The sequence below is a fragment of the Eutrema salsugineum genome, unplaced genomic scaffold (genome assembly GCF_000478725.1).
Source record: "Eutrema salsugineum unplaced genomic scaffold, Eutsalg1_0 scaffold_20, whole genome shotgun sequence".
NCBI classification, from domain to species: Eukaryota; Viridiplantae; Streptophyta; class Magnoliopsida; order Brassicales; family Brassicaceae; genus Eutrema; species Eutrema salsugineum.
Window position 1 is genome coordinate 1506824 of NW_006256828.1, and position 27809 is coordinate 1534632.

Consider the following 27809-nt stretch of genomic DNA (forward strand, 5'->3'; position numbering starts at 1 on the left):
TGTTCCAGGCGGTTCTGTACTCGGTTTGGAGGGAGCGCAACGCCAGGATCTTCTCCGCCACTTCTTCCCCGGTCTTGGTCGTTCGTGCGGCCGTCGACAGGATGATAAGGGACCGGCTCTTTTCTTTTCCAGCCAGGAGCCTCTCTTATCCTTCTTTGCTCGAGCTTTATTTTAGTCTCCTTGTTCCCTAATATTCTTCCTCTGTTTCTCTTCCTCTTTCTTCTTTTGTAATAAGTGGTCTCTCTCCACAACAATGTAAAATCTTAAAAGCTGGTATGAAATCTTAATATTTTCGACAAAAAAAAAAAAAAATGTGCCTTGCATGCCAATCCGATGAGATGCGGTTAAGGTCCACTAATTACCACCGTCCAGATTATAAAAGTAATATGGTTAAGGTTAATGGACATGCAAAGAAAATATGATCGTATGTCTGTTTTTTGTATTTGTCCTCAGTATGATATTCTTTTCATTTTTTGTGTAGTGCTTCCGACATGGCCTCAGCATAAAATCTTGAGACTATATATAAATCATTTTTTGTAAGAATTTAAGTAATTAAACGTAATATAAATAAAAATGAGTTATATGCAAATAAAGATGTATGAACATGAATTAGAGAAAAAATGTGTAACGGAATTTTTCGTGTGGGATTTTTCATGTTCTTTTAACACTTGGATTTTTCATGTTTAGATTTACTTTGAAATTGTGTGTAACGGAATTTATAGTTGTAAAAGAAACAAAACAACAACTATTAATACCATTTCATAAATTTGGTTAAAAGTGAAATATTTGGTAAATACGAAAAACGGCAATTCACACTTTGGCTCAAAGTCTTTGCGTAATTTCTGTAGATCTTTTTCTTTCTTATTTTTTCTCACAGTCAAATTAGAGAGTAAAATTAAAAAGGTGCCGTGTTAGTGTTGGGATAAGTCACCACTCACAAACCTCATCTATCCCTTTTTTGTCCCTCCATTTCACGTTGTTAAAGAAACCCAAAAGCATTTTTTTGTTATTAGTACTCCATCTAAGTACATTAAGCATAATTAAAAACAAATCCTTCATTTTATCTCTTCTTTATATCTTCTCTGATTTGTTGACGAAGTATTTAATGAGTTGAATAAATATGATCCCTCGAGTCAATCCAAAACCCCACCTTAATTAATTTGACCAACCAATGTCAAGAATATGAGAAGAAACAAGTACGAAAATTATCTAAAAGTAAATCCCTCATATTTCATTTTACAAAAATAAAGAATTAATTTATCTGCTTTAAAACTAACCACTTAATATCGATAATTTCCTGATATTAGTTCTGTAAGCTTGGTATAGGAGTGTGAATTTAAACCAAATTACATAGATTCAAAACAAGTGAAATGAACGTAGACAAGGTAAAAAATTAATTGTTTGAAGAAAAAAAAGTCCTAATCTTTTGACAAATACGTACAATATGCATTGTTTTTGCCCTTTTTGTATGTTGCTCTTTAATTTTACGTTTTATAGTTCATATTAGTTATTAATTGTAGTAAGATGCACACCAAAGGGTAGGTAAAGAGGCTTATATATATAAAGTGAGAGTAGATTTGTTAACCTAGATCAACCATTACAAGAGCTCTCTCTCGATCATTCATTATCATCTCCATATCATCATGTCTTCTAACAAAAATTGGCCTAGCATGTTCAAGTCCAAACCCTGCAACAATCCTCATCATGAAATCGATACACCATCTTACATGCATTACTCTAATTGCAACGTATCGTCTCCTTTTTCCTCAGGTAAACTATTCACAAATTCATATTATCTACTTCTTCTTTTTCTCTGTTATGTTTGTACAAAATCACACGTACTTGGTTATAGGAAAAAAAAAACGCTGTTTGATGTTATATATATATATATGTTAAGACATGCATGACGATTTGTAAACCGATTCGTGAATCAGGTCGTGTACCAGATCCTAAACCGAGATGGAACCCTAAACCGGAGCAGATTCGGATACTCGAATCAATCTTCAACTCCGGTAATGTTAATCCAACTAGAGACGAAATACAAAGAATCAGGATCCGACTTCAAGAGTACGGTCAAATCGGAGAGGCAAACGTTTTTTACTGGTTTCAAAACCGAAAATCTCGAGCAAAACATAAGCTTCGTGTTCTTCAAAAAAACCCTAAAGTGTCCAAGAAGGACAAAGTCATTACTCTTAATGAAGCCGATCAATGTTTTGGTTTGGTTAACCATGAAACCGGTTTATTTCCAGGCCAAAACAATGAACTGGTGTTAACTGAACCGGCCGGCTTTCTATTTCCGGTTCAGAATGAGCCAATCGCAGCTCAATCAGGGTTTGGTTTTGGTGATTTTGTTGTGCCGACGGTAACGGAAGAGGGGCTCTCCGCCGTCAATAACGGCGTTAATTTTAAGATCACTGAGTGTTTGGATAAAATTCCGGAGATCACATTTTACGGCGGAGATGGAAACGGCGGTGGAAATTGCTATTCTCCTATTTCGGCTCCTGTTACTGTTCCATTTACCATCAATCAATCTCAAGGTAATATTTCTTTCATTTCCAAAATAATATTATTAAATTATTTTTCTTAGTTGAACAAAAAAAATACTTCAATTTTTATTATTTTTCCAATATTTACGAAATATAACATTCACCTCATATACTCCCCTACAAGTGTGTTTATTATATATATATATATTATATATACATATATATATATCAATATATGTATACTTTCAAAAGTAATATTATAGATTATATAGCATTTAGTTTTAGTTTTTACAACAAATATTAAATTGCATATACTCTTTTGCATGAAAATTTATACATTTTCACCATACGCAAGCACGTGTTTACATTTTACAGCATGCTTTGAATAAATATATATATATATATATATTTGCTTTGCATATATTATCATATAAATATGGTAAGTATACTAACCCTTGTTACAGAATAAATACGGTAAGTATATTATCAATCAACTAGTTTGTTTAATTTTGACCGAGTAACGCATGCATACGTCTTTTATGGAAAAGACGTTTTGGTCTTTAGATTTGACCGTTTACTGTAACTTTTCCGAGATGTTTTTCTTGTGTAAATTAGTTTTTATCTTATGAAATTAATTACATAAACGTGTTCCATTGATTATAATAAAATCATCTGTCATGAGTGATGAGTTGTGACTCTGGTTTTTGCGCATGTACCAGGGGAAGTAATATTACCCAGTGGTGGAGACGTCGGAGATTGTATTTCTCCGAAGAGATTGACGGTGTTCGTCAACGACATGCCTTTTCAAGTGGTTGCCGGATTGTTCAACGTAAGAGAGGCTTTTGGTAACGACGCCGTTTTGATCGACTCCTTTGGACAACAGATTCTTACCGATGAATTTGGTGTTACTTTTCAACCTCTCCAAAACGGCGGCGTTTATTATCTTGTAAGCCTCTTCTTTTTAATTAGAAAAGAAAAATTAATAGTAAGCTTTTTTAGTTTTGTATGAATTGGTCAAAGGGTTTGTGTTTGATTTTGCAGATCTAGAAGATGTTGAAGATCGAGTGCTATGGTCCTATGGACGAATATTAATACAATAAGGGATTTCTGCGAGTTATTTAGTTACCAATTATATAAATTTCTCGTTCCAAATCTTTTTAAATTTACGGGATTAATTACATTTTCGAGAATTTAAAAAATCAAGAAAAAAATTGGAACTTAGTTACAGTTTTATTAAAGTTTGTTCCCAATGTACTGTTCTATGTTCAGTTGTGTTTCTAGTTTTTTTTTTTGGTTCTTGGAAATTCTGATTTAGTATGATATTAATTATTCTTACGTAACGTACATTTTTATTAATGAGAGCAAATGAAGGACTAAGATGCATATATGACCATTAGATCTCTTGAAAAAGAGAGTTGGATTGTGAAAGCATATAATTTGAGGAAAAATGATCTTCTTGAAGAACAGAGATTTCATGGACTATGATGATGGCGATGTTAGATAGGAAGAGGTTGAAGAAGATAATTGTTGAATTTTTGATTGATTTTTATGAATGCCCGAAACGGTGTTTGTGAACCGGTTTACTAGAGCTGAACCAAAATACATAGTAAAATGACAGTAAAGGAAATTGTAACTTAACCAAATTAAAGCAGCTGATCCAATTTGACGATAATTAATCATTGTGATTTGTGAACCAGATAATGATAATCCTGTCACAGAATACCTCATTTGAACTTAGAGCGAACTTCGCTCGACGAGAAATAGGGTGGAAAACTGCAAAGGATTAAAGTGGGAAAACGAGGAATTAAGAAACTACTAACAGATTTTCCATTAGGAAGACATATATAATGAAGTCACAAGACATCGTGACTTTTGTGGATTTTCCTTACGTTGAGTGTAAGAGAAATATGGTTCTTGGGTGGCTCCATAATCTGTTTGTTCTTGAGGGGAATTGGTAGCCTCTAAAGAAATCAACGTAAATTTCGAGTTTGGGTTTCTAATTCGACATTTGGGGTGTACTTTTAAACGAAACTCGTCTAAACGACATCGCTTGGCTTTGTTCTTTTGCAAATCATGCATAACGAAATCGTTTTAAGGATCCGTTCCAATAGATATTCATCATATATATAGCATCCGATAAAGAATCAGAAGCACAAAACCAAAGTTTGAATAAAGATCCTTCTTTATTAATGTTTAGAAAATCTTCTCAAAACTAAACACAAGCTTTCTCTTTGTTCTTATGATCATACATCCTTCTTATGATCTCTATTTATATAGGTATGTATTTCCTATTCTAATTTCCTTTATAGATTAGGATTACAACTTTTCCTTTTCCTTATTAGATTCCTATTTCCTTTAAGGATATTTTCTAGAATCTTCTTGAAGCTTACTCAACATTCACCCCCTTAGGCTTCAAGTTGATCTTCATGAGGTCTTGAACTCCGATCATGTCTCTCATCCTTTTAAACCTGATTCTCGCCAAGGCTTTGGTAAGAATATCTGCACGCTGTTCTTCTCCAGGTACATGTTCCACTTCGATCAAACCGTTCTCTACACATTCACGAATGAAATGAAAACGTTTGTGAATATGTTTACTTCTTTTGTGAAAAACCGGGTTCTTGGTGAGTTCGATAGCCGATTTGTTGTCAATGCGGATCATCGTCTTCTCATACTTTTTCCCTGTGATTTCACTTAGTAAGTCTTGTATCCATATAGCTTGTTTAGCTGCTTCCGTAGCTGTCATGAACTCTGCTGCACATGAGGACAAGGCTACTGTTTCTTGTTTTTGCGAGCACCAAGTTATGGGGGCTTCTCCGAGATAAAACACATGTCCCGTAGTGCTTCTCCCGTCGTCAGGATCCGTGTTGTGGCTGCTATCACTATAGCCTACAATGACTGGTGCTCCTTTCTTGTATGTGATTCCATAGCCTACCGTTCCTTGCAGGTACCTTAGAATCTGTTTCAAAGCATTCCCATGCGATTCTCTTGGATCATGCATGTACTTACTCAGAATTCCTACTGAGAAAGCAAGGTCAGGTCGTGAATGTAAGAGATATCTCAAACATCCAATCCTTCTTCGATACATGGTCGCTTCGATCTCTAGTTCATCCAATCCTTTTGACAATTGTAAACCGAACTCCATTGGTATGTGTGTCGGGTTACAAGCATCTAAACCAGCTTCCTTAAGAATTCGACGAGCATAGGCTTCTTGCTTAATCTCAATTCCATTGATTCCTTGACTTACTTCAATACCGAGATAATAAGTAAGTTTCCCAAGGTCGGTCATCTCGAACTTTGAAGACATTCCAGCTTTAAACTCATTGATGAGCTTCAATGTACTTCCTGTAACAAAAAGATCATCGACGTATACGGCCACAATCAAAATTTTAACTCCTTCTTCCTTGCGGTATACAGAACTTTCCTTTTGACACTTTTTAAACTTCAACGTCTTTAGAATTTGGTCAAGTTTTGTATTCCAGGCGCGAGGAGCTTGACGTAGACCATAAAGAGCCTTCTTAAGTTTGAAAACCTTATGTTCTTCTCCCTTCTTTTCAAATCCATCAGGTTGTGAAACGTAAACGTCCTCTGTTAGTTCACCATGTAGAAAAGCGGTTTTTACGTCGAGATGATGAATTTCCCATCCGTGTGAAGCTGCTAAACCAATCAACATTCTGATTGATTCTAACCTCGCAACAGGTGCGAATACCTCGTCAAAATCAATCCCTTCTCTTTGTGCATATCCTTTTGCAACAAGTCTAGCCTTGAATTTGTTAATTGTTCCATCAGCATTCCTTTTGATCTTAAAAACCCACTTAAGACCAATTACTTTTACACCATGTGGTTTCTCACTTAGATCCCACGTTTTGTTTTTGTTAATCGAGTCGATCTCCTCTTGACATGCCTTTGTCCATTCGACTGATTCTTTTGCTTCTTGGAAATTTTGTGGTTCATCGTTGAGTGACAAGAGAAGCAATTCACATTCTAGATCAGCAAGAAGTACATAGTCGACAAGATAACCAGGAGGATTGCGTGATCGTGTCGATCTTCTCGGTAAAGCTATCTCTGTTTCATCGTTGTCGAGATTCTGCACTTCTTCTACCTCTGTTTCTTCTTGATCATCTACTGGTTGAGAACTATTATCCGTGTATGGTCCTTGTCCATTATCTATAACTTCTCCCCATGTCATTCGAAACATTCCTGGTTGACCTTCTTCTTTGTCTACTCCCTTCCAATTCCAAGATTCCTTTTCATTGAAAACCACATCGCGACTTACAACTATTCTTCTCGTTGTTGGGTTGTAAAGTCGATATGCCTTGGTTCCTGATTCTATTCCGAGGTGGACAAGCGTTTGTGATCGATCATCAAGCTTCTTCAGGTGCTCTGCTTCTACCTTTGCATGAGCAATGCATCCAAAAATCCTAAGATGTTCGATACTTGGTTTTCTTTCTCTTAGACATTCATACGGTGTTTGATTCTTTAGAGCACGAGTGGGAACTCTGTTGATCAAATATGTTGAATGTCTTACAGCTTCCCCCCATATGTAATTCGGAACATTCATGGCCTTAAGGATGCTCCGCGTCATCTCCATTAATGTACGATTTCTTCTCTCAACTACTCTGTTTTGTTGAGGATAATAGGGTGCTGTGAGATGTCTTCTGATTCCGTTTGTGTTACAGAATTCTTGAAAATCACTTGATGTAAACTCTCCACCTCTGTCTGTGCGTAAAGTAACAATTTTCTTGTCACACTCCTTCTCGACAAGAGCTTTAAACGCTTGAAACTTCTCAAAGGCTTGACTCTTCTCCTTGAGCAAAATTGTCCACATATATCTAGTGTAATCATCCACTATTTCAAAGATATATTGGTTTCTAGCAAGTGTGGCTGGTGATATAGGTCCACAAAGATCTGCATGTAACAACTCCAATGCTCGTTTAGACCTATATTGTGTCGAATTTGGAAACACATGTCTCGTCTGCTTTCCTACCAAACATGATTCACACAACACTTTCTTACACGAGATTTTAGGCATCCCTCGTACCATATCCTGTGTCACCATTGAATTCAACGTTTTGAAACTGATATGACCGAGTCTCGCATGCCATCTCCATGGTTCTTCTTCTATTCTTGTGTGTAAACATGTTGGTTTGCCAATTTTTAGACCGATCTTGTATAGTCTATTTGGAGAGCGAGTTACTTTGACCAACAAACATCCATTGGGATCGAGCAAAGTGAGGTAATCATCCTTCCTTCTCACATCACAGCCGTATTCTGTAGCTTGACCTAAGCTTAGAATATTGCTCTTCAACATTGGAATATAGTAGATATCTGTTAGTAGTCTCTGTTCTCCGTTTCTTCCTTCGAAAAGAATAGATCCTTTTCCACCAATACTGACACAAGATCCGTCACCAAACTTCACCATTCCTTTGATGCTTTCGTTTAATTCAGAAAAATATCCCCTTTTTCCTGTCATATGATTGCTAGCACCATTATCCAAATACCAGATTCCATCTTCTCTTTTGTTTGACTCGTACTTCTCTGGAATCACCTTCTCCTCATTTAAGTACACGATTTCGTGCATATACAAGGCTGTATCTGCTTCTTCTGTCTCGTTTTTGTTGAGTTCTTGATCCTTTGCAATCTTCACCGGACAATCTGATGCAAAGTGACCAGGTTTTTCGCAACGGAAGCAAACAATGTGAGATCTATCCTTTGGTTCTTTGTCTTGAGTGTTCCCTCTTCCACGTCCTCTGCCTCTGTTCCCTCTTCCACGTCCTCTGCCTCTACCACGTCCTCTTCCTTTACCATTGTCTCCTTCCGTTTTTGAGAACAGGAGGTTTTGTTGAGTTTCTTGTGCAGCAGTTTCTCCGTTTATACGAGATTCAAAAGCTTTAAATCTCCCAACAATGTCCTTGAAACTAGTTTTATTTAGGTCCAAGACTTGTTCAAGAGAAGCAATGAGATGTATAAACTAATTGGAGGGTATACTGTTTAGAAACTTCTTCACCAATTTTGGTGCATCAAGAGTTTGACCAAGAGAGGCTGCAGTCGATGCTATCTCTGATAACTTTCCTGAGTAACTATCGATAGTGTCCGAATCTTTCATCTTCAAACGCTCAAATTCAGACATTAGGGTTTGGAGGCGAGCTTCCTTGACGCGTACAACACCTTGATTCAGCGATTTTATTGCTTCCCAGATGTCTTTTGGTGATTCTTGTTCGCCGATTTGCAGAGTAAGGTTCTCTGGTATGGACTGGTACAGCAAAGCAGTTGCAATATCGTTCTTCTCTTCATCATCCGTTCTTGGATCAATCGCAACCCAGGCTTTGTAAACTTTCAATGTCGCCTTCATCCTCAATGTCCAGACTGTGTAATTTGTTGTGTTCAACATCGGACATTGAACGGCGGATGTTGACGCCATCTTCTTGACCTCCGGTTTTGCATCTGCCATGATTCGTAAGAGTTCCTTTTCTCTTCAGGATTTGCTCTGATACCAAATAAAGAATCAGAAGCACAAAACCAAAGTTTGAATAAAGATCCTTCTTTATTAATGTTTAGAAAATCTTCTCAAAACTAAACACAAGCTTTCTCTTTGCTCTTATGATCATACATCCTTCTTATGATCTCTATTTATATAGGTATGTATTTCCTATTCTAATTTCCTTTATAGATTAGGATTACAACTTTTCCTTTTCCTTATTAGATTCCTATTTCCTTTAAGGATATCTTCTAAAATCTTCTTGAAGCTTACCCAACATCCGAGTCATCACCATCAATGATTTGACAGGATTTGTTTAACGGGTTTAGGTCATAAAGTTGGTTTGGGAAAAAAGAAAAATAGTTCTTATATAGAATTATTTAATATATTGTATTTATTATTTAGTCTTTAAGAATTATTTATTAATACACGCCCAACATTTTATTCGTAGGAAAATATCCTAACAATCTCGTGGAGAGTTTCTTCGAGGTTCATGCTCGTTCTAAGCATTTCAAGTGCCGTTTTGATTCTTGGTTTGTCTTGATATATCAGCTTGTTGTTCTTTATCTGCATGTTAGGAACCACCAAAATGTTACCTTACGTGCACATTGGAGCCAGCAAAATGGCACTGCTTTGAGGGTTTCCTTTAAACCGAGCATGGCACGTCTTTGTTGGCTATCCACTTGAACGTCTATGGCTGTCTTAATTATTTTACAGTAGAGCTTACTTTTGAACCGTATTTATATATGTTAGTTGATGAAGCATGTGCTCTAGTATGTTTTATTCTATCAATGTTGTTCTATTATTATTTTTTTCTTATATTTTGCCTATTATTTGCTTTTATTTTGTTTTGTTGTTTATGTTTTGATTATTTCCTGTTTATTTTTCACCAAATTAATTGCCTTCTTTGTTATTACTTCGTATCTTTAGTACTGACTGGCCATAGAAGTAACAAAATGATTAACTAAAGATAACATAAAATTACTTTTATATGGCTACATAAATAAGAAGAACTCTCAACACATATTTTCTTCAGCTATAATTACTCCAATGAGGTATGGACCGTATGGTCGTCATTTTTCAGCCTCCATCTTCTTGCTCCACCGTACCACCTCTTTTTTACGACATTAAACTGGTTACTCTCACCATCATCAAATGGCAAAATCACTATTGTTTGGCTCATTTTTTTTCCACGTCCAAATCAGCATATTACGTAAAACAATGAGCCAAATAAAATGTGAAATGAGACCTCCTTTTCTTAGGCTAAATTTACGTGATGTAATTTTGGTATCATTATCTTTTTTTTTTTTCTTCATTCCCATTTAATTTGGGGTGGGGGGTTCTAATTGGAAACTAAAACTTTTACAACGAAAACCTGAAAAAAACGATGTAAATTAAATAAAAACCAAAGGACTAGAAACTGATTTTTATTGGTTTAGATGATGAGATAAATCAGGGATTAATCTAGGATACCAGTTATATTTTTTATTTCCTCCCGACAGTCAACGGTTCTTAAATTAATGTTCAGATCAGATCACTTGGATGTTTCGAAATTAGTAAACGGATAATTGAATACCTAAAACAAAACAAGAGAATTCAAAAAAAAAAATTATCAAGATAATTAATATCAACAGTTTCGTTCAATCCATATAAATAAGCAACGATCTTGTTGTTGTTCATCAATCAAAACCAAAATCGAGCATTAAACATATATTTGGCTATACTACTGACTCTCTTTTTTTCTTCTCCATATCTCATTATGTCTATCAAGAATGTGATTTCTCTCCTAGCAGTTGTATGCTTCGCAGTATGTGTGAATGCTCAGTTGCCACAGTTTCCACTTCCGTTTCCTTTCTTATTTCCATTTCAACCAAGTCCTGGTATGCCAGGTTTACCTGATATAACAAAATGTTGGTCATGATGAATATCCCAGGATGCATTGCAGAGATTTCTCAATCTATATTTACCGGACAATTCGGAAACATCGGTCCCGCTTGTTGCAAGGCATTTCTGGAAGCCGAGACCAATTGCTTGTCAAAAGTTCCATTCATTCCATTTTTCCCTCCTATGCTAAAAGAACAATGTTCAAAAACTGTTGGCCCAATTCCTCCTACCCCAAAATAAAATTTCAAAAATATGTATTTTAACAGTTGATTTCTTTTAGTTGGTTTTACTTTATTAAATTGTACCCACAAATTACAATGTTATAATAATACCACTTTTACCATAGTCATTAATATAAGTATTTAGACGATTTTCAGGTTACAGAACAATATATATTCTATAATGCAACCACACTTCTTTAAATTTTGGCTTTGATTGGTAATTTTGTGGAATGACGGGTAAATCTACTTATAAATCGCTTTTCTGCGGACTAGTTTTTCTTTTATATTTTTTTTAAGCGAAAACGCAGTCTGCGTTTTTGTGTGTATTTTTTCATTTCGCGGATTTTTGTTGATTGGCAAAAAATCTCAGGAATCATGTTCAAAAACACAATTCCGCTATTCTGCAGATTACCAATCAGAGCCTTTGTTGCATAGAAGCTTTGTCCATGGTATGAATTCTGTTTCAAAACTCGGAAGCGTGAGATGCTAATTAAGAACTACGATTAAACAAAAAAACATTTTAAAAGCATGGCTGAAGCTTGAGTTTCTATTTTGGAAACCACAGTTTTGCAAAAAAAAAAAAAAAAAAAATAGGAAGCCTTGTGCAGTATGCTTTGTTTCTTTTTTGCTAAACTGAAAATATTCATACTCATAAAATGTTTGGGTATTACAAAAGCTTACCCTAAACATTGGTACATTGGCAAAAAAAAATAAAATACATAAAATAGCATATTTTTATATTATTATTTGTCCACTTTGACAATTCTATATATAATCAGTATTAACACATATTATATAATTTATTAACTAAAAATGATAGTTTGATCTCTAATAAAATTTTCATAATTAAATTCTTATTTTATAGATATAATATATATATATATAGATTCTAATCCGTGTTGGTATGTATATAAGTATATATATATTAACATTATATCACTTTCATATTTAAAAACTACTAATAATTAAACTACATAACAAAACAAAATCTTATTCGATAATATACATATAAATAAATATTGGTTGTGTGATATTTATATATATATATATTGTTATTTAATTGTTGACAATTTTATTTATTTAGATTTTTTGTTTAAAGATTTTTGCAATCAATTTTAATTTAACCAAAAATTAAATTTAAAGATTAATTAAAACACATTACCCTGCACAATGTGCGGGTTAATTCCTAGTTTTAACGTAAAAGGTTAGAGATATTACATTCAGCGAATACAATACAAAAAAAAAAAAAAGCATCAAGTCACCAAAATGCTGTCTCTGTTGTCGTCGTGCGGATCTTCCTATCGATGTCTTTGGGGACATTGTTGTGCTGCTTCCAAATATGGTAGATAGTAGCGTGTACTGCTAGTTTCCATAGTAAGGTTTGTTTAGAGTTTTCAAAACAATTTAAAAGTCAAGACATAGTAATTTTTGAATGACAGAGCTCCAAAATTTTGACCTGACCAAGGAAGAGAATATAATAGACAAACTACCCGATTGCCCTGGTTTTGTCATATCAAAAACTTGACCATGCTTAAGATTCTTCCAAACCAAACTAAAAAGACTTTAATAACAGGTAAGACGAGAGATGATAACTTCAAATGTATTAAGATCGAGAGATCCAGCACGATACTGAGTAAATAGCAAAGGTTTTATCTGTTTATCAATCGAAAAAGAACAACAAAGTAAAAACAACGCATCTTTTAATCGCATAAAACTCGACGAGGAGTCTTCTTCTTCCTTTTCTTTTAGTACTATAGTAGGTAGGTGTGTTTTGAGCGTGACCACTTCTCATTTGCGAGCATCGACTTTCTTCGCGTCTCTCGCTACAACAAACAGAGACATTAAAAGATCAGAGACATGAGGAAAACATTGAAACCAAAGCATCACAAAAGGCGTTTTTATTGGTTTTTACCCGCTTTTTCCTCTTCTCGCTTCTTGGCAGCTTCTTCTCTCTGTTGGCGAATCAGAGCCAGACGATCTGTACACACACAGACAAGGGATAAGATAATCGATTAGCCCATTTGGTAACACATAAAGAAGCAAGTGAGAACAAGAGATTCATCGTTGTTTACCCAAATCCTTTCTTGCTTGTTCGGTTTTGCCTTGCTCCTGCAACCTCATGTATCGCTCATGAGCTCTCTGCTTCTCTAGCTCCTCTCTGCAAAATACAATATACGATGGAACTGTAAGAAACTCCTCAAATCCAAAATGTTGAATGATTAAGCTTAGAATGTTCAGTAATAGCAACAAACCTTTCACGCCTTGAGAGTTCTGTTGTCTTACTAGCCTAATTAACAAATCAAAGTTATTACGACAAACATATTAATACATACTTGCAGGTTTACAGAAAATAACTACATAGAGAGCTTACATCAAGGTCTCTAGCTTTCAAGGTCTTTGGTTTTGCTCTGTTAGGGTTATCAACTTCGATTAAAGCTTCAGTTCCTTTCTTCTTCACCTATTATTATTATACCAAGTAAACATGAATTGTCAAACAATGATAAATAGATGAATGAGGCAACATAACGAACATTAAGGGTTTTCACTCACATCAGATTCATCCTCGGATTCTTCTTCGGATTCCTCTTCAGACTCCTCTTCGACATCTTCTTCGTATTCAGCTTCTTTCTGATAAGGTCATCAAAAGGTCATCAAAAGGTCACCACACACATAAACAAACATATCAAATATGTATAAGAAACTACCAAAATTACCTGCTTGAAAGACCGAGGACGTGCAGCAGAAGTGCCAGCAACTACAGAAACCAAAAAAAAAAACACACCAATGTTAATAAAAATCTAATATCCACCCACATCAATCTTGAAACATACAACCCTAGAAGTCCCGAAAAACTGGACTAGATTACACTACATTGAGCACATCAGAAGAAAATCTTATGATCATAGACCACATGATCATCCAAGCCAGAGGTTTTATACAGCATTCGCTCAAGCAAGCAACAAGCCAAGACCAGTAATACAAATGCAGAGCAACAAATAACAGCTAGACTGATATAGATACTTGCATAAATCGAGTAAAACAATTAAGAATATTACATAAAATCAAGCAAATGAAGAGATAACAACATTTTTTTATCAAATTCTAATAACCAAACCTATCTAGGAAACACGAAGCTCAAATTTGAGTACATAACCTACAGAACAAAAGAAATCTGCATTTAGATAGCGAAATCACAATCAGAAATTGAGAATTCCTCAACTAATCCGATTTAACAAGCTCGCGATTCCAAGAGGTGCTAAATCGAGCTAAACAAGGAAATATGAAAATTCCACAAATTCAAGCAAACGCCAATTCAAGGATAAAAATGGGCAAATATCTAACAAATCGAAATTCATACTGAACACAACAATCAAAACCCTAAACTCAAAAGTACTCAATGATTATCTGATTATTATACATCTATAGAAGAACAACAAAAAAAGCAGCAAAACAAGTATTGCAGAATTTGAGAAATCCTTACGTATATCAGCTGCGCTAGAGAATCGGCGTTGGCCGGTAGGTTTCCCCTTGAACTTTCCTCTTCCCATCGTTTCAAACAAAAACAACGCAAATTCCGAAAGAGAACAAATCAAAATACGGAAAAGAAGAGAAACCAGAGAATTTGATTCCTGAGCCAAGAATTCGAATCGATTCACAAGCGAATATATGTTTGAAATTAGTGGAGGATCTCGTCCTCTCTCTTACGGTCACGACTAGGAGACGAAAACCCTAAAGCCACCTGTGACTTTTGGGGATTCTGTGTTTCAGTGTGATTCTGATTTGTTCCTCTGTATCGCGGTGTACTAAAGAAACCGTGAAAACCTAATAGATCGAACGGTCTTTAGCTCGTTTTGCTGTTAACTGGACTAAACGACCACGTTTCTGATAAACGTCATGTTGTGTTTATTGTTTTTTGTTTTAAGCATGTGCTTTTTGGGTTGTTTAAGGATTTTCTTAAATCAATACAATGGAATTTTTGAACCAAGAATTCCTTAAAAGGTTCGGTTTAGGAAATTGAACCGACAAATTGTTTACAAAAATTGGGTTTTATATTAAAAAAAAACCCAAATCAGAACAAAGAATTTGTATCTTTTCTGTTGTTTATTTTGTAGGAGATTTGTTCATTAAACAACGTATTTTAAAACAAAGGTAGAACATGAATTGAATGTGAAAAGTCACATTGGAAATGGAAACAATAACAACCATCTTTCAAAAATCATTTCCAAGAAAGACTTCATATTTAAAAATTCAGAAACTTCAAAAACTTTCTATTTTGCATTATAGTTCTAAAGGCATTTCCAAAAGAGGCTTCATGTTTATGTGTTTCTCTCCAGAAGTGACACTTGAAAATAAACTTCAAAAACTTTATACTTTGCATTATAATCCTTACTTTTCAGCATAATTAGTTAAACACATTAAATATTATAAATAACTATAAAACATATATTAAATAAGATGAAATAATATTAATTAATCAAACATCATTGATATTATAAAAAAAATACACAAACATAATTTAGACTCTATTATTGATAATAATATTCGTGAGTTTATTCGATCTGAACAAGTAAAAATCATACAAAAAAAAACTCAAGAACAACTACTTCCAACTCCAAATATATATGGACAGTATTTTGGTGATTTTAGAGGTTCAAGATCAAATTTGCTTGATTATTAGTGTTGTTGTAGTATTTTAATTTGTGTAATATTTATGTGTGCTTGTAGTTTTTTTAAAACTTTATGTTGTATTAATAAATCTGTATAATAATATTATGTTATATTTATGTGTTTTTATAATTTATTTTTTGTAATTTTTTATGTGATGTTTTAATTTGAAGTTATTTTCTTTAATTTTTTATTTGAAAATTACGATTATAAAGATATATATGAAATAATTATCAGAAATATTATAAAATTAAAATGGTAAACAAACATAACTAATAACATTATTTATAAAGATAGTTAAATATAAGGACCAAAATGCAAAATAAAAGATGAGTCTTCAAATTTTAAGATCTGAATAGTAAAACTTCAAATATAGAGTGTTACTGTTCATATTTTCAAAATTTGAAGATTTGAAGTCTCTTTTCGAATGCATAAAACTTCAAACTTGAAGATAAAAAAGTTTTCTTGAAGATGCTGTAAAACAGAAAGTATGAAACCACATTGTAGAGAATATATATATTTTAATCATTATTATTAGTTATCTCCTTACAATGACGCAGATAGACACTATTTGTAAAAACCAAACACAAACTCTTAACAAATTCTTTGAAAAAATATAATAATCATAAATAATAAGAATTAGTAACTGAAACAGAAACTTCTCATCACAAATAAGAAGAAACATAGGTGATAAAGTCATCATGGGCTAGTGACATTATGGTAGATCTGAGTCAAGACATTCGTAAAACCTTCTTCAACGTTGGTGGCACAAAGAGCAGATGTCTCCATGAACAAAAGATTCTCTCTTTCAGCGAACGACTTTGCCTCCTCCGTTGAGACTTGTCGGCGATCGGCAATATCAGTCTTGTTACCAACGAGCATGATTACAACGTTGTTGGGATCAATGTAGCTACGACGAAACTCCTTTAGCCACCATTCTACGTTTTCGAACGTTGTGCGATTCGTAATATCGTACACTATTAGAGCCCCCATGGCTCTACTACAGTAAGTGTCGATGAGACTTCTATATCTATATACAGTATATCAATAAGAGAAAACTTAGCATATCAAATTCTTTTATTTGAGAAGTTAGTTTTATTAAATGAATAAATTAGATTTGACTATTTTTGGCTTCTCAATTGCTAGAAAGAAAAATTTATATGATTACAAAAACAAAAACAAAACTAAGACAGAAATTTGTATTTTATCATATGTTAATTTTCTAGAGAACTTATCTTCATAATTTTGTGTTTGTCATTTAAAAAAATCTCTATAACATTATTTAGAAAGTCGTATTCTTATAAATACGATTTGATTTTTGTTTGGCTTTGGTAATGGAGCATATCTTAAATTTGAACGATAAATCTGTATAAATGAAAATTTAATTAAACCAGTTTATTATTTTTTGTTTGAATTTAATAGGTTTATTATGATATATATAAACCAAATCAGCTTATTATTTCTTATTAGTTTTGTTTTTTAACGATTTTAAATTTTCACTCAAATCTATTAAACCGGAATAACACTCTTAAATAAAATTAAAAAAGTTTTAAGAATCATACTTTTCGTCACCACTGATATCCCAAAGTTGAATTTTGATCATCTTCTCATTGACATGAACGTATCGCCACCCGAATTCACAGCAACTGTCGACTTTGACTCAACATTGAACACATTTTGTAAATACTGAGTCGAAATGTTTGATTTTCCCACACCAGAATCTCCTAACATCACTATTTTGAATAGATAATAGTTGATATCTTGCATGCTTTACAAACCAAGAATCCAAACACGGAGAGAAAGAAAACTGATTTGTTTAATCGAATGGCTTATTTCTTTGAGGGATTTAGAGGTATCTGCGATATCACAACATCCATACAAGTCTATTAAAAATCTCTTTTACATAAAAAAAGGAAAAAAAAAAATTAATTTGTTGCTATCCAATTTTCTAACAAAATTGTCTATTAGATATTAATATTTAAAACTTACCATATACTGTGGATTTTAGTGAAACTTTTTATTTTCTTCCTAATTTACATTCTCCTTCCTAGACAAGTGTATGATTTTCATTCAACTGTATTACGTACATTCACACAATAAGTATATTATACATTATCTAGTCAAATTCTCGTTTGTTATGAAAATAAATCTGTTTTACTAGACTCTTAATCATTAAGAAAATTACAACACAATATGATATGCTAAGAAATATTTTTTTATCTATTCAGATTACTTTATATTTCCTTCGACACGTGTATTCAGTTTTCTTTTATCCAAAGAATTATTTTAGTTAAACTCTTACTTTATAAAATATAATTAACTAGTCCTTATTGAATTATTTGACCTCTAAACTTCTAAAAAATTGTTTGTTAGAATTAATATTATTAAATATTTATGAGGACATTACAAAGAAAAAAATAGTTTGTTAGGTAAAGGCCAGGATTGTACTACCTTAAAATCACTTAGTTTCTTTGAAAATCACTTAATTTTTTTTTTGTCAACAGCCTCAATGCCTAGTACGGTTGGGTTAACCAAACTGATGGTATTGAGTGTACATACATAACATTTTGAGGGTAGATCCGAGCACTCCTTGCTAGGTTATCCGCCTTCGAGTTCTTTGCGCGTGGGATATGGGATATACGAAAGAAGCGGAATCTGTCTTTCATCTTCATTATCTCCTCCAAGTGTAGAGCAAAAGCCGGCCAGTCTTCGGGTGTAGACACCATCTTCACCAACTCTGAATAGTCCATAGCAAAAGCGACTTCCATCTTTTGATTCTCCAACATACAATGCATAGCCCATATAAGGGCTTCCATTTCTGCGTGCAGAGGCGTAAGACTTCGTCTTACATTTTGTGCTCCCATTATATTTCCTGTAACACCTTCCTTAAAATAAAACCATCCTAGACCCGTTACTGGCTCCGTATCTTTCCACGATCCATCAATATAACATCACCAGCCTTCATAGACTATAGGTATTGACAAGCTTGTAGTATGGACAAGATCTATATGTGTTAAATCATGTTCTGAACTTTGAGCCTCTTCCCATAAATTCGCTTCTGTTTCCGCTATTTTTAGTGTAACCCGTGGATCTATATCGGTATTTAAGTACACTTTCTCGGTATTTGTGGTGTTTGTTTCATTGAAGGGTATAAAATATCCATATTTAATTTGATTTTATTTTTTTGCTTCAATGGTTAATTGAGTTCTTGCAGCCCAAAAAGTAGAGAAGGATAAAATTTTAAAAGCATTATTTTTTTTTTGGTATGCAGTTTTAAAAGCATTATTTACATTGAGAAACTCTCATAAGAGTCTCTCAATTATAAGAAAATAATAAAATAATAAATACTAATATTTAACCATAAGAGTCTCTTATAAAAGTTGAGAGAGTTAAGAGACTTTCATTGAATTTTTTAATATTTTTGAAAAACTTATATAATTAAATAATAATATTTATTATTTTATTATTATTTTTATAGTTCAAAAGACTTTTATAAGAGATCCACCAATATAAAATAATTATCTTTTTGTTTTCTTTTAACTCAAGTCTTTTGAGAGTAACTCCAACCAGACTGTATAACTTCAATTATGGAGTTCACACATCTCTAACATCAAATATTTTTTTTGGAGTTTTGTGAATAGTGCAACGCCAAATTTGGTGTAGCACTATTCACAAAACTCTAAAATTAATAATATTTTATTATTACTTTTTAATTATAATATGAATACAATAACTGTATATCTAATATATCATTAATTTTTGGATTTATTATTTGTTGTAATATAAAATTTTAAGTGTAATTAATATGAAATTTTAATTGTAATTAATATAAATACACAAATTATTATATTAATAGACACTATTATTAAGATTAAATAAAATTCAATTAAAACACTGAAAAACTAAAATTAAAACTATTAAAGTATAAAGAAAATTTTAAATAAAATTAAAATTATTAAAGTATAAAGAAAATTTATCAAAACTATTAAAATATAAAGATAACTTGTAAATTTAATAATCTAATAATAAAAAAAAAAAATTTAATGTTGACATTTGGTGTTGTGGTCGGATATAGCAAAAAATATTATTCATATAAACACTAAAATTAACATTATTCACAACACCAAATTTAGTGTTTGGGTAAATAGTGGTTGGAGATGGTCTTAGCTCTCTCTCCAAATTAGTTTGATTCAGCTAAATATAAACTTAATGGTCTCTTAACTAATATGATGATATGTATTTGTTCACTGAGCTTTCAAAACCACACAAATTCGATACCACTTTGAACTATAAGAGCATTTGCAATAGTTGCCTCTATATATTTTACTTTAAAAATAGAGTTCTCTATAAATAGAGAAGGGTTTACTGCAATGGTTGCCTCTATATTTGACTGTAAATCTTATTATTAATTGCTTATAAGTTCTTTTACTTTTAAATATTTTAAAAAACTTCTATTTATTTTAGTTTTAACAATAATTAAACATAATTATATTTTAAAATTTTTTGTTTATTATATTTTTTTGTTTTATTTTAAACTTTTAAATGATTATATAACTAATTATTATTAATATAGTTTAATTAAGTATACTATTAGGTGGTATCTTATTGTTTAAGTGTCAAATAAAAAGATATGAAAGTTTAAGGATTGTTTTGTAAATAAAAATGTTATATTCTATAAATAGAGAAATGAACAGTATATCTCTATATTTATAGAGTAAAATATAAAGTATCAATACGCAGACAGATGATTTTACTCTAAAAATAGAGTTTAGAGTCAAGAGTACCAATGCTCTAATAAGTCTATAACAAAAGGTCCAAAACAATATTAAACCATACCAAACCATTCATATCAGATTATGGTTTACTTTTATTCGAAATCAAAATCTAAAAATTACGACAAATATATGAAGCGAAACCGAACCGAAATTTAAATTGAACACTTGTTTCTTTTTTAATTGTCGTATTACATAAACGGCGTCGTCGTCGTCTTCTGAGAGTGGAAAAATATCAAAAAATTCCAACAACTCTCTCCTTTAACTCTTGTTTTCTCCCAATTGACATAACCTTGTTCCTCGCAGTGTCTAGGGTTTCGTATCTCGCTCTTTCTCAAGGATTCGATCTTGCGCAATTACAGGTTTGTCTATGTCTGAATCTATATCGTTTTTCTTCTTGATTTCGACTTCGATCTTAAACTTCGACTAGTTTTTGTGCGCTTTTTCAAGTTCATCTAAATTAGGGTATATATTCATGAGTCCTGGTTCTGATTTCGATTCTTTAGATCGGGTATCAGTTTTATGAGATTCTTTCATGGAGTAAATTGTCTTACGGGATTGAGATTGGTCTTATCTCTTTTGGTATTATGAAAGTATTGATTTTTTTTTTCTTTTTCGAACTCACTGTTGATTCTTGAAATTGAATTAGCAATTACTGAGATTTGGATCCTTCTGGGTACTTTTCTCCTTCGTATATCAATGGAGTATTGCAAAGTATTGATTTTTATTTTTATTTTTTTGTTTCTTTTCAATTCACTGTTTGTGCCAATTAGCTCAAAACCATGGGAAAGAGAAAGTCAAGGGCAAAGCCTGCTCCAACAAAGCGAATGGACAAGCTTGACACAGTCTTTAGTTGTCCTTTTTGCAATCACGGGTCTAGTGTCGAATGCGAAATGTAAGCTCTTTTAAGCTTAATGAATTACAATATGAGAATGAAATCTTTTGAATTGTTGAATTTTTCCTATGTTTTTCTCAGTAATATGAAGGAGATGATTGGTAAAGCAACTTGTAGAATCTGTGAAGAAAGCTTTAGCACTACTATCACAGGTTGTTTTTCAATCTTTCATAGCTTTTTATTAAAAATCTTTTGCTTTTCATCTGATCATTCTTTTCGGTTCTGTTTCTTGCAGCTTTGAGTGAAGCTATAGACATGTAAGTACAATCTGTTACAGCTTCTCATTGTTCTTATCTATATCACCATGTTTACTAAACCTCTTGGTTGCTCAAAATGAATGTAGCTATAGCGAATGGATCGACGAGTGCGAGAGGGTTAATACTGTGGAAGATGATGTTGAGCAAGAAGAGTTAGAGGAAGAAGAAGAAGAAGAGTTAGAGGAAGAAGAAGAGGAGGAAGATGAAGATGAACGTGTTTCTGTCAAAAGGAAGTATAACTACCGAGACTAGCCTTTTATCGAAAACCATGCAAGTCTTTTTAGAGATTGCCTTATGTTGTAATATCTACCTTGAGAAAGTTACAAGAACAATCTTTAGTGTTTTCTCAGTGTCTGATAGAAAAAACATAACAGTGTGATGAATTGTAAGTGGATTAAGCCTTTGCCAAATCGGTCTAATACATTTATGAAACTCAAAACCAAATGTGCATTTCCTTACTCGTTGTTGTTATCTATCACCTTAGTTTCCTCTTTCTCATTTGCTGAATCAGTAACCTCAGCGCTATAAACATAAAACCTAACCACAACCAAGAACAAGAAGAAGTTAACCAAATTGAGAACCGCAAAGAACAAGTAATAATAATCCAACCTAGACTCGTTAAGATTGTTCAAAATCCATCCCCTTCCTCGTTTCTTCGTTATCTCAGAAACCGTCGACAACAAGAAACTGCTCATGAAATTCCCAACCGCTAAACTCGTTGTCGAGTAAGATGTCCCGAGACTTTTCATGCTCTCAGGAGCTTGGTCGTAGAAAAATTCGAGCTTTGCAACTTCTAAGAACGAATCAGCCATACCCATTAACACGAATTGAGGAAGCAAAACAAAGATGGTTAAGGGTAGTTTTACTCCGGTTTGGTGGATGAGTCCATGATCAGCAGCGATTTTGAGTCTATACCTGTTACAAAAATCCAAAAAAAAAAAAAAAAGCTGTAAGGAAACTAATGCAATATATTACAAGAAAACATGGATTTTACTAAATTAGCCACCCATCATAAATTAGTAATTAGTATTTTGATGTTAAATTACTTAGATTATGTGACTACTGACATGTTTTTCTTTATAATGAGATCATTTCAATTGTCAATTACTCTTTTGAGATGAAACTCATAATATACAATAGTTTTGCTCAATGTAAGTTGTCAATAAATGTAATTTAAGTCCTATTTATAAGTTCAATGTATCAATAGGTTTAAAATATTTTTTTTATAGTTTATTTCTGTTTAAGTATGTAAGATTGTTAATCTTAACAATACCTTTCGGTGACAGAGGCGACGATCATGATGAGTATGTGAAAGATAAGACCAATTCCCATTCGTTGAAGCAAAGTAACGCCTCTTGGATTTCCTGTGAATTTTCGGGTTATCTTGACAAAAACTTGATCGTATAGCACTATGGAGATGAGCATTGAGAGTGTGATAAAGCCGCCAAGACTCGCTGGTGGTATGCTGAAATTTCCTGTGATCTTTCGGTCTAAAGTGGTTCCTTGCTTGACAAACAAAGTGTTGGTTTGAGCAAGCATCATACTTGGGACAAAAGTTATGAACAAGACAGGTAACATTCTCAGCATTTGTTTTGTTTCTTCGACTTCTGTGATTGTACAAAGATTCCATTGATGTGTTGTTCCTGTTTTGAGTGAAGCTCTGTCTAAGAATCTGCAACATATTTAGTTACATATGTTAGGTAAACCGAAATGACTAGTCTTAACTAAATGAATATATGGACATTACCTTAGACTTGGAGTGGGGAGAATCGGAAAAGCGCCTTTCCGTTCATAATCCGGTAAAGGCAGCTCATGAAAGCGAGTGAGATCACGCGCCATCGGGGCTTTGGCTTTACGAATTGAAGCCACAATGACTCGAGCCATCTTGGTGAAAGGGCTTCCCGTTGGGAGTTTATGGCGGTAAAACGGAGTGCCCATCAAGAAAATTGAAATGGAAATAGCAAGGCCTATTGTCGGAAGCCCATAACCTAAAGCCCAGCCCACGTTATCTTGAACGTAGACAAGGACAGTGTTTGCAAAGAGGGTACCAAAGAAGATACTAAACATCCACCAATTAAAGAATGATAGTTTCTGAGTCTTCTCCTTTGGGTCGAACACGTCGAATTGATCGGCTCCTATTGTTGATATGTTCGGTTTTGTACCGCCTGTACCGATCGCTAATGTGTATAACGCTCCAAAGAAAACAGCTAATTGTAACACCGAAGCCTTTTTGCAATTTTCCGCATTAGCCGCTGAACATTCGGGTGGTTTAATTCCCGGTATAGATACTGACAATGTTAGCACCAACATCCCCTGAAATTGGTAACCGGTTAAATTACTCTTCCATTAATTTGATAGAGATTAATATGTCAATTATTTCAAATAAAATTGTTTTGAAAAAAAAATGTTTTGTGTTTGTGTTTACATGTTGATATTATTACATAATTTTTTTTTATTATAAAAAATTGTTTATAAAGTGTAAGTGTTAATGACAACAAGTTGCAAATAAAATATTGACTTTACTTTATGTTTCTCATTATGCGTTGCAAACAGTATTTATGAAATATATATATATATATATTTCTGTGTAGTAGAAACTAGAAAGGTAAAAGAAAACAATCTAATGCTATACCGACTTTACCATATAAAGTAGATAAGTCTTTTCGAATGTTTAATATCTTTCATTTTTTGTTTCCATATCCACAATTTTTCTCGTGTGTGGAAACACTTTCTAAAATTTTCGATCCAGACAAGGAAAAGTAAGAGTAATAATGAAAGTCAATTGTTTGTATACAAATAATTCCAAATCAGTACACTTTTTTTTTTTCTCGTAGAAAAGTATTCCACGCTTCAATCAGAAGGTATAAAGACAGATGCATACTCTCTAGTATATACGAACAAAAAGTTTGGATAGATATATCATTGACACAGCCGTTCTAGTGCATAGGAACGTGGAATTTAGATCGGTCGTTGTCTTATCTCTATTCTGTCTCGTTGACTTGTTTTTCTTAAAAAAATTTCAGAAAGTATCTCTTATCTGAAGCTAAAATTGAATATTCAAGATCGAAATCTCCAGCAGTTAAATCTAATTTCTAAAAAATTGCTCATGAGTCATGATCATGAATCATACTGTTGGCAAGAAAAACATATCCATGAATCGTCACGTTATTAGACTCCCACGCCTAATTAGATTCACGTTTTTGAGCATGCTTACCTAATTTGGTACTATATGCATGTGGTCACGACTATAATATGTTAAAAAGAAGAAAAAAAATATTATTTTCATTTGAGAGTATTGTGGAATAAGAAATAAACTCACCGAAAAATAGATAGCACAAGAGATGACGAAAGTAATGTAGCGGCCGAGATGAGCGTCAGCTACGTAAGCACCCAAGATGGGAGTGAGCCAGCTAGTCCCGACCCAATTAGTCACATTGTTCGACGACTTGACCGTTCCTTGGTGCAATTTTGTAGTCATATAGATCACTAGGTTGCTTGATATCCCGTAATAAGCCATCCGTTCAAATACCTCGTACACTTATCATATTTATAACATTTCATAAGTTAGTATCAACTGAAGGAGAAAATGAGAATATAAACAATTAAATAAACTAAATTATGCGAATGTGGAGAAAATTAATGTTGTAAACTAATATATAGATTATTTCTCCTAATAATTTATATGAGTTACTAGTAAAAAAAACAAGAAAAAAGAACACGAAACAATGGATATGAGTTATTGATTTTACATTGACCATTATATTTGAGTTCATATTGGTTTTAATCTCTACTAATGCTATTAAGCCTCGAGTGTCAAGTCTTTTGCAGACATGTAATATGGAGAATATATTATTTGGTGATAATTTTTGTTCCTTATGACCTTAAATAATAAATTGTTGACCTCAATTTTGTTCCATATATCATCTTAATCGGATAAGATACTTCACAAATTTTTACTTTCTCCCGTCACCATTGAAAAGTTTCCAAGACTCGCGGCAAAATTAAAAGATATACTTATATCATAATCTTAAAAACATTTTGCACAAAAATAAATCTTAAAAATATAAAAAAGAAAAAAATGTTAAGATTATACGCTAATCATAGCGTGATTAATCAATTTAATTATTGAAAAAAAACACAGTAAATAAAAAGTAAAAAAAATATTGAAAGAATAATAAGTACCGACGACGAAGGAACAAGCTTTCCAACGACCTCTAATTGATCTTCGAACAGGATTACCTCGAAGATCAACTGTTCCATCTTTTGTGTAATCATCTCCTACCTCTTCTACCGTCATTTCTCTCTCTCTCTATCTTTGTCTTTCTTTCTCTCTCTATATTTATTTTTTCGTTTGGTAGCTTCTGTTTTTCTTTTCTTAATGTGGATGCTTGTGTGAAGAGAGTGGGCACTTTTGTCTCATATATATACAAAAGAGATGGTGTGTCATATAGATAAAGAGAATCTTTCGATGTAGCACACTAGCACATGAAATAATTACCCAACGAAAGTTATTAAGTTATTTATTTTTTCATCTAAATTCTTATTTTAAAACTCCAAAAAAATTACAAGAAACTAAACGTCCAAAACATATTAACAAATTAAGAAATAAGACCTGAAAGCAAGATCAGGAACCAGGAAAAACATATTTAAAAAAAATATATATAGGAAAGACATTAAAAAGTAGAATCGCTAATCAACTAAAGATATAGCATGTCTAGCAGGGGATCATATGGGTTCATGGCCCAAAATCATAAGAGAAAATAATTTTTTTAAAAAGAAAAAAAGATCCAATTTTGATAGCCCGCCTCTTCCCACGTGACAGCGCGTAATTCGACGAAAAAAGAGTTTTAGTGTTCTGGGCCACAATTTTTATTTCCTCATTCTTTTTAAATCCAAAAAATAATATAATTAAATTGTAAAAAATCACTTTTAAAGGTTCAGTGATATACGTGGTCTGAACTATTGAATTGATTCCTAGCCATAATCTTTTCCAAAGAGTAGAAATCACCGAAGCTAAATCAACAGACATAACTAAGACTCGAAAAGTCTAGCAAAAAGACTTTGGAAAAGCTTGAAAACTATACAAACGATGGAACCTACAGAGATTACTACCCTCTCAGAATTTGAACCTTCGTAAAATGAAAAAGTAAGGCAGATGATGAACTATAATTTACGTACGTTATCTAAATAGTATTTTTGGGTCCGCCACTGACAGAAAAAGAATCTTAAATTACATGTAGAACTTACAATTAAAGCTGAATATAAATTATAAACTAAGCACTCGATCAACTACTTTAAATCGGAAAAAAAAAACGCAAATCAAAAGAGAAGAGAATCATACACTTTGGATACTACTATACAATATATTGAGCATCATATTCTAGTCCTTTTGTTAATTATACTACATATTAATGACTAAACTAAAAGGTTTAAATAAGTAAAAAATTTAGACTCCCTTGTTTAATATTTTTTCATTAACGATTTCTTCTTTTTTTCTATGGAGATTGTTATCAAAAACTGTACTTAAACTATATTAGAGTTTTAAAATATTTAACTTCTATTAGTTTAGTGACTTTAGTAAACTTTAGTCATTATTATGTAGTTTAGTTAACAAAAGAAGGAACTTTAGTAAACTTTTCCACGTAGTATTTAGTCATTAATATGTAGTTTAATTGACAAAAGGACTAGAATATGCTCAATATATTAGTATAGTGAGTTTTGTTTCTTTCTTATGAAGATGGAAACTTTAAGGTTTGGTTGGTTGGTGAAATTCTCACGAGTGATACGCTGAACACCATTTTTTAATTTCCACTTGTAAAAATTGATACGGTTTTAGTTTTAAACTTTTAATAATAACTTGCCAAGAATTATCATTGAAAATAAGATCTGAAACTTGGCCATATTGACATATTTGTACTTGTATATATATTTCGTCGTAACATGTGTAAAATGATTCCAAAAACATTGCTTGAAAGACGCAACTTACTACATATTGATGTATATGTTCATTTATTATATAACAACTTACTATATAAGTGACAAAGGAGCTTGAACTTTTTAATATTTTATAGCATCGTCTTACCAATTTCCCTGCTCATTACGAATTATCTCCATTTCATGAATTAATTTTTAATTTTGATGTACTGCGATTTTG

General features: G+C 32.7%; 5 protein-coding genes and 1 pseudogene across 5 annotated transcripts; 3 read left to right on the forward strand and 3 right to left on the reverse strand.

Moving 5' to 3' along the window:
* Positions 1 to 1643: 1643 nt before the first annotated feature.
* Positions 1644 to 3639, forward strand: LOC18015947 (WUSCHEL-related homeobox 8). The gene is made up of 4 exons (XM_006398219.2): positions 1644 to 1770; positions 1935 to 2537; positions 3206 to 3432; positions 3528 to 3639. The coding sequence occupies exons 1-4, from the start codon at positions 1644 to 1646 to the stop codon at positions 3531 to 3533; spliced, it is 963 nt and encodes a 320-aa protein (XP_006398282.2). The 3' UTR covers positions 3534 to 3639.
* A 7081-nt stretch (positions 3640 to 10720) lies between these two features.
* LOC112086448 lies at positions 10721 to 11085 on the forward strand (annotated as a pseudogene).
* Positions 11086 to 12644: 1559 nt separating this feature from the next.
* Positions 12645 to 14874, reverse strand: LOC18015948 (28 kDa heat- and acid-stable phosphoprotein). Its single transcript, XM_006398220.2, has 8 exons — positions 14548 to 14874; positions 13781 to 13821; positions 13617 to 13694; positions 13438 to 13524; positions 13319 to 13353; positions 13139 to 13224; positions 12979 to 13044; positions 12645 to 12889 (listed from the first exon to the last, which is right to left on the reverse strand). The coding sequence occupies exons 1-8, from the start codon at positions 14612 to 14614 to the stop codon at positions 12855 to 12857; spliced, it is 495 nt and encodes a 164-aa protein (XP_006398283.1). The 5' UTR covers positions 14615 to 14874; the 3' UTR covers positions 12645 to 12854.
* A 1556-nt stretch (positions 14875 to 16430) lies between these two features.
* LOC18015949 (ras-related protein RABA1e) lies at positions 16431 to 18547 on the reverse strand. Its single transcript, XM_024155354.1, is given in 4 exon segments — positions 16431 to 16761; positions 17294 to 17372; positions 17375 to 17499; positions 18291 to 18547. Coding segments are annotated over 4 exon segments (792 nt in total).
* A 2169-nt stretch (positions 18548 to 20716) lies between these two features.
* On the forward strand, positions 20717 to 22099 carry LOC18015950 (transcription elongation factor 1 homolog). The gene is made up of 5 exons (XM_024155243.1): positions 20717 to 20865; positions 21277 to 21398; positions 21480 to 21550; positions 21634 to 21655; positions 21742 to 22099. The coding sequence occupies exons 2-5, from the start codon at positions 21286 to 21288 to the stop codon at positions 21905 to 21907; spliced, it is 372 nt and encodes a 123-aa protein (XP_024011011.1). The 5' UTR covers positions 20717 to 20865; positions 21277 to 21285; the 3' UTR covers positions 21908 to 22099.
* Positions 22016 to 26033, reverse strand: LOC18015952 (protein NRT1/ PTR FAMILY 5.2). The gene is made up of 5 exons (XM_006398222.2): positions 25838 to 26033; positions 24975 to 25192; positions 23403 to 23968; positions 22929 to 23327; positions 22016 to 22570 (listed from the first exon to the last, which is right to left on the reverse strand). The coding sequence occupies exons 1-5, from the start codon at positions 25950 to 25952 to the stop codon at positions 22111 to 22113; spliced, it is 1758 nt and encodes a 585-aa protein (XP_006398285.1). The 5' UTR covers positions 25953 to 26033; the 3' UTR covers positions 22016 to 22110.
* Positions 26034 to 27809: the final 1776 nt, after the last annotated feature.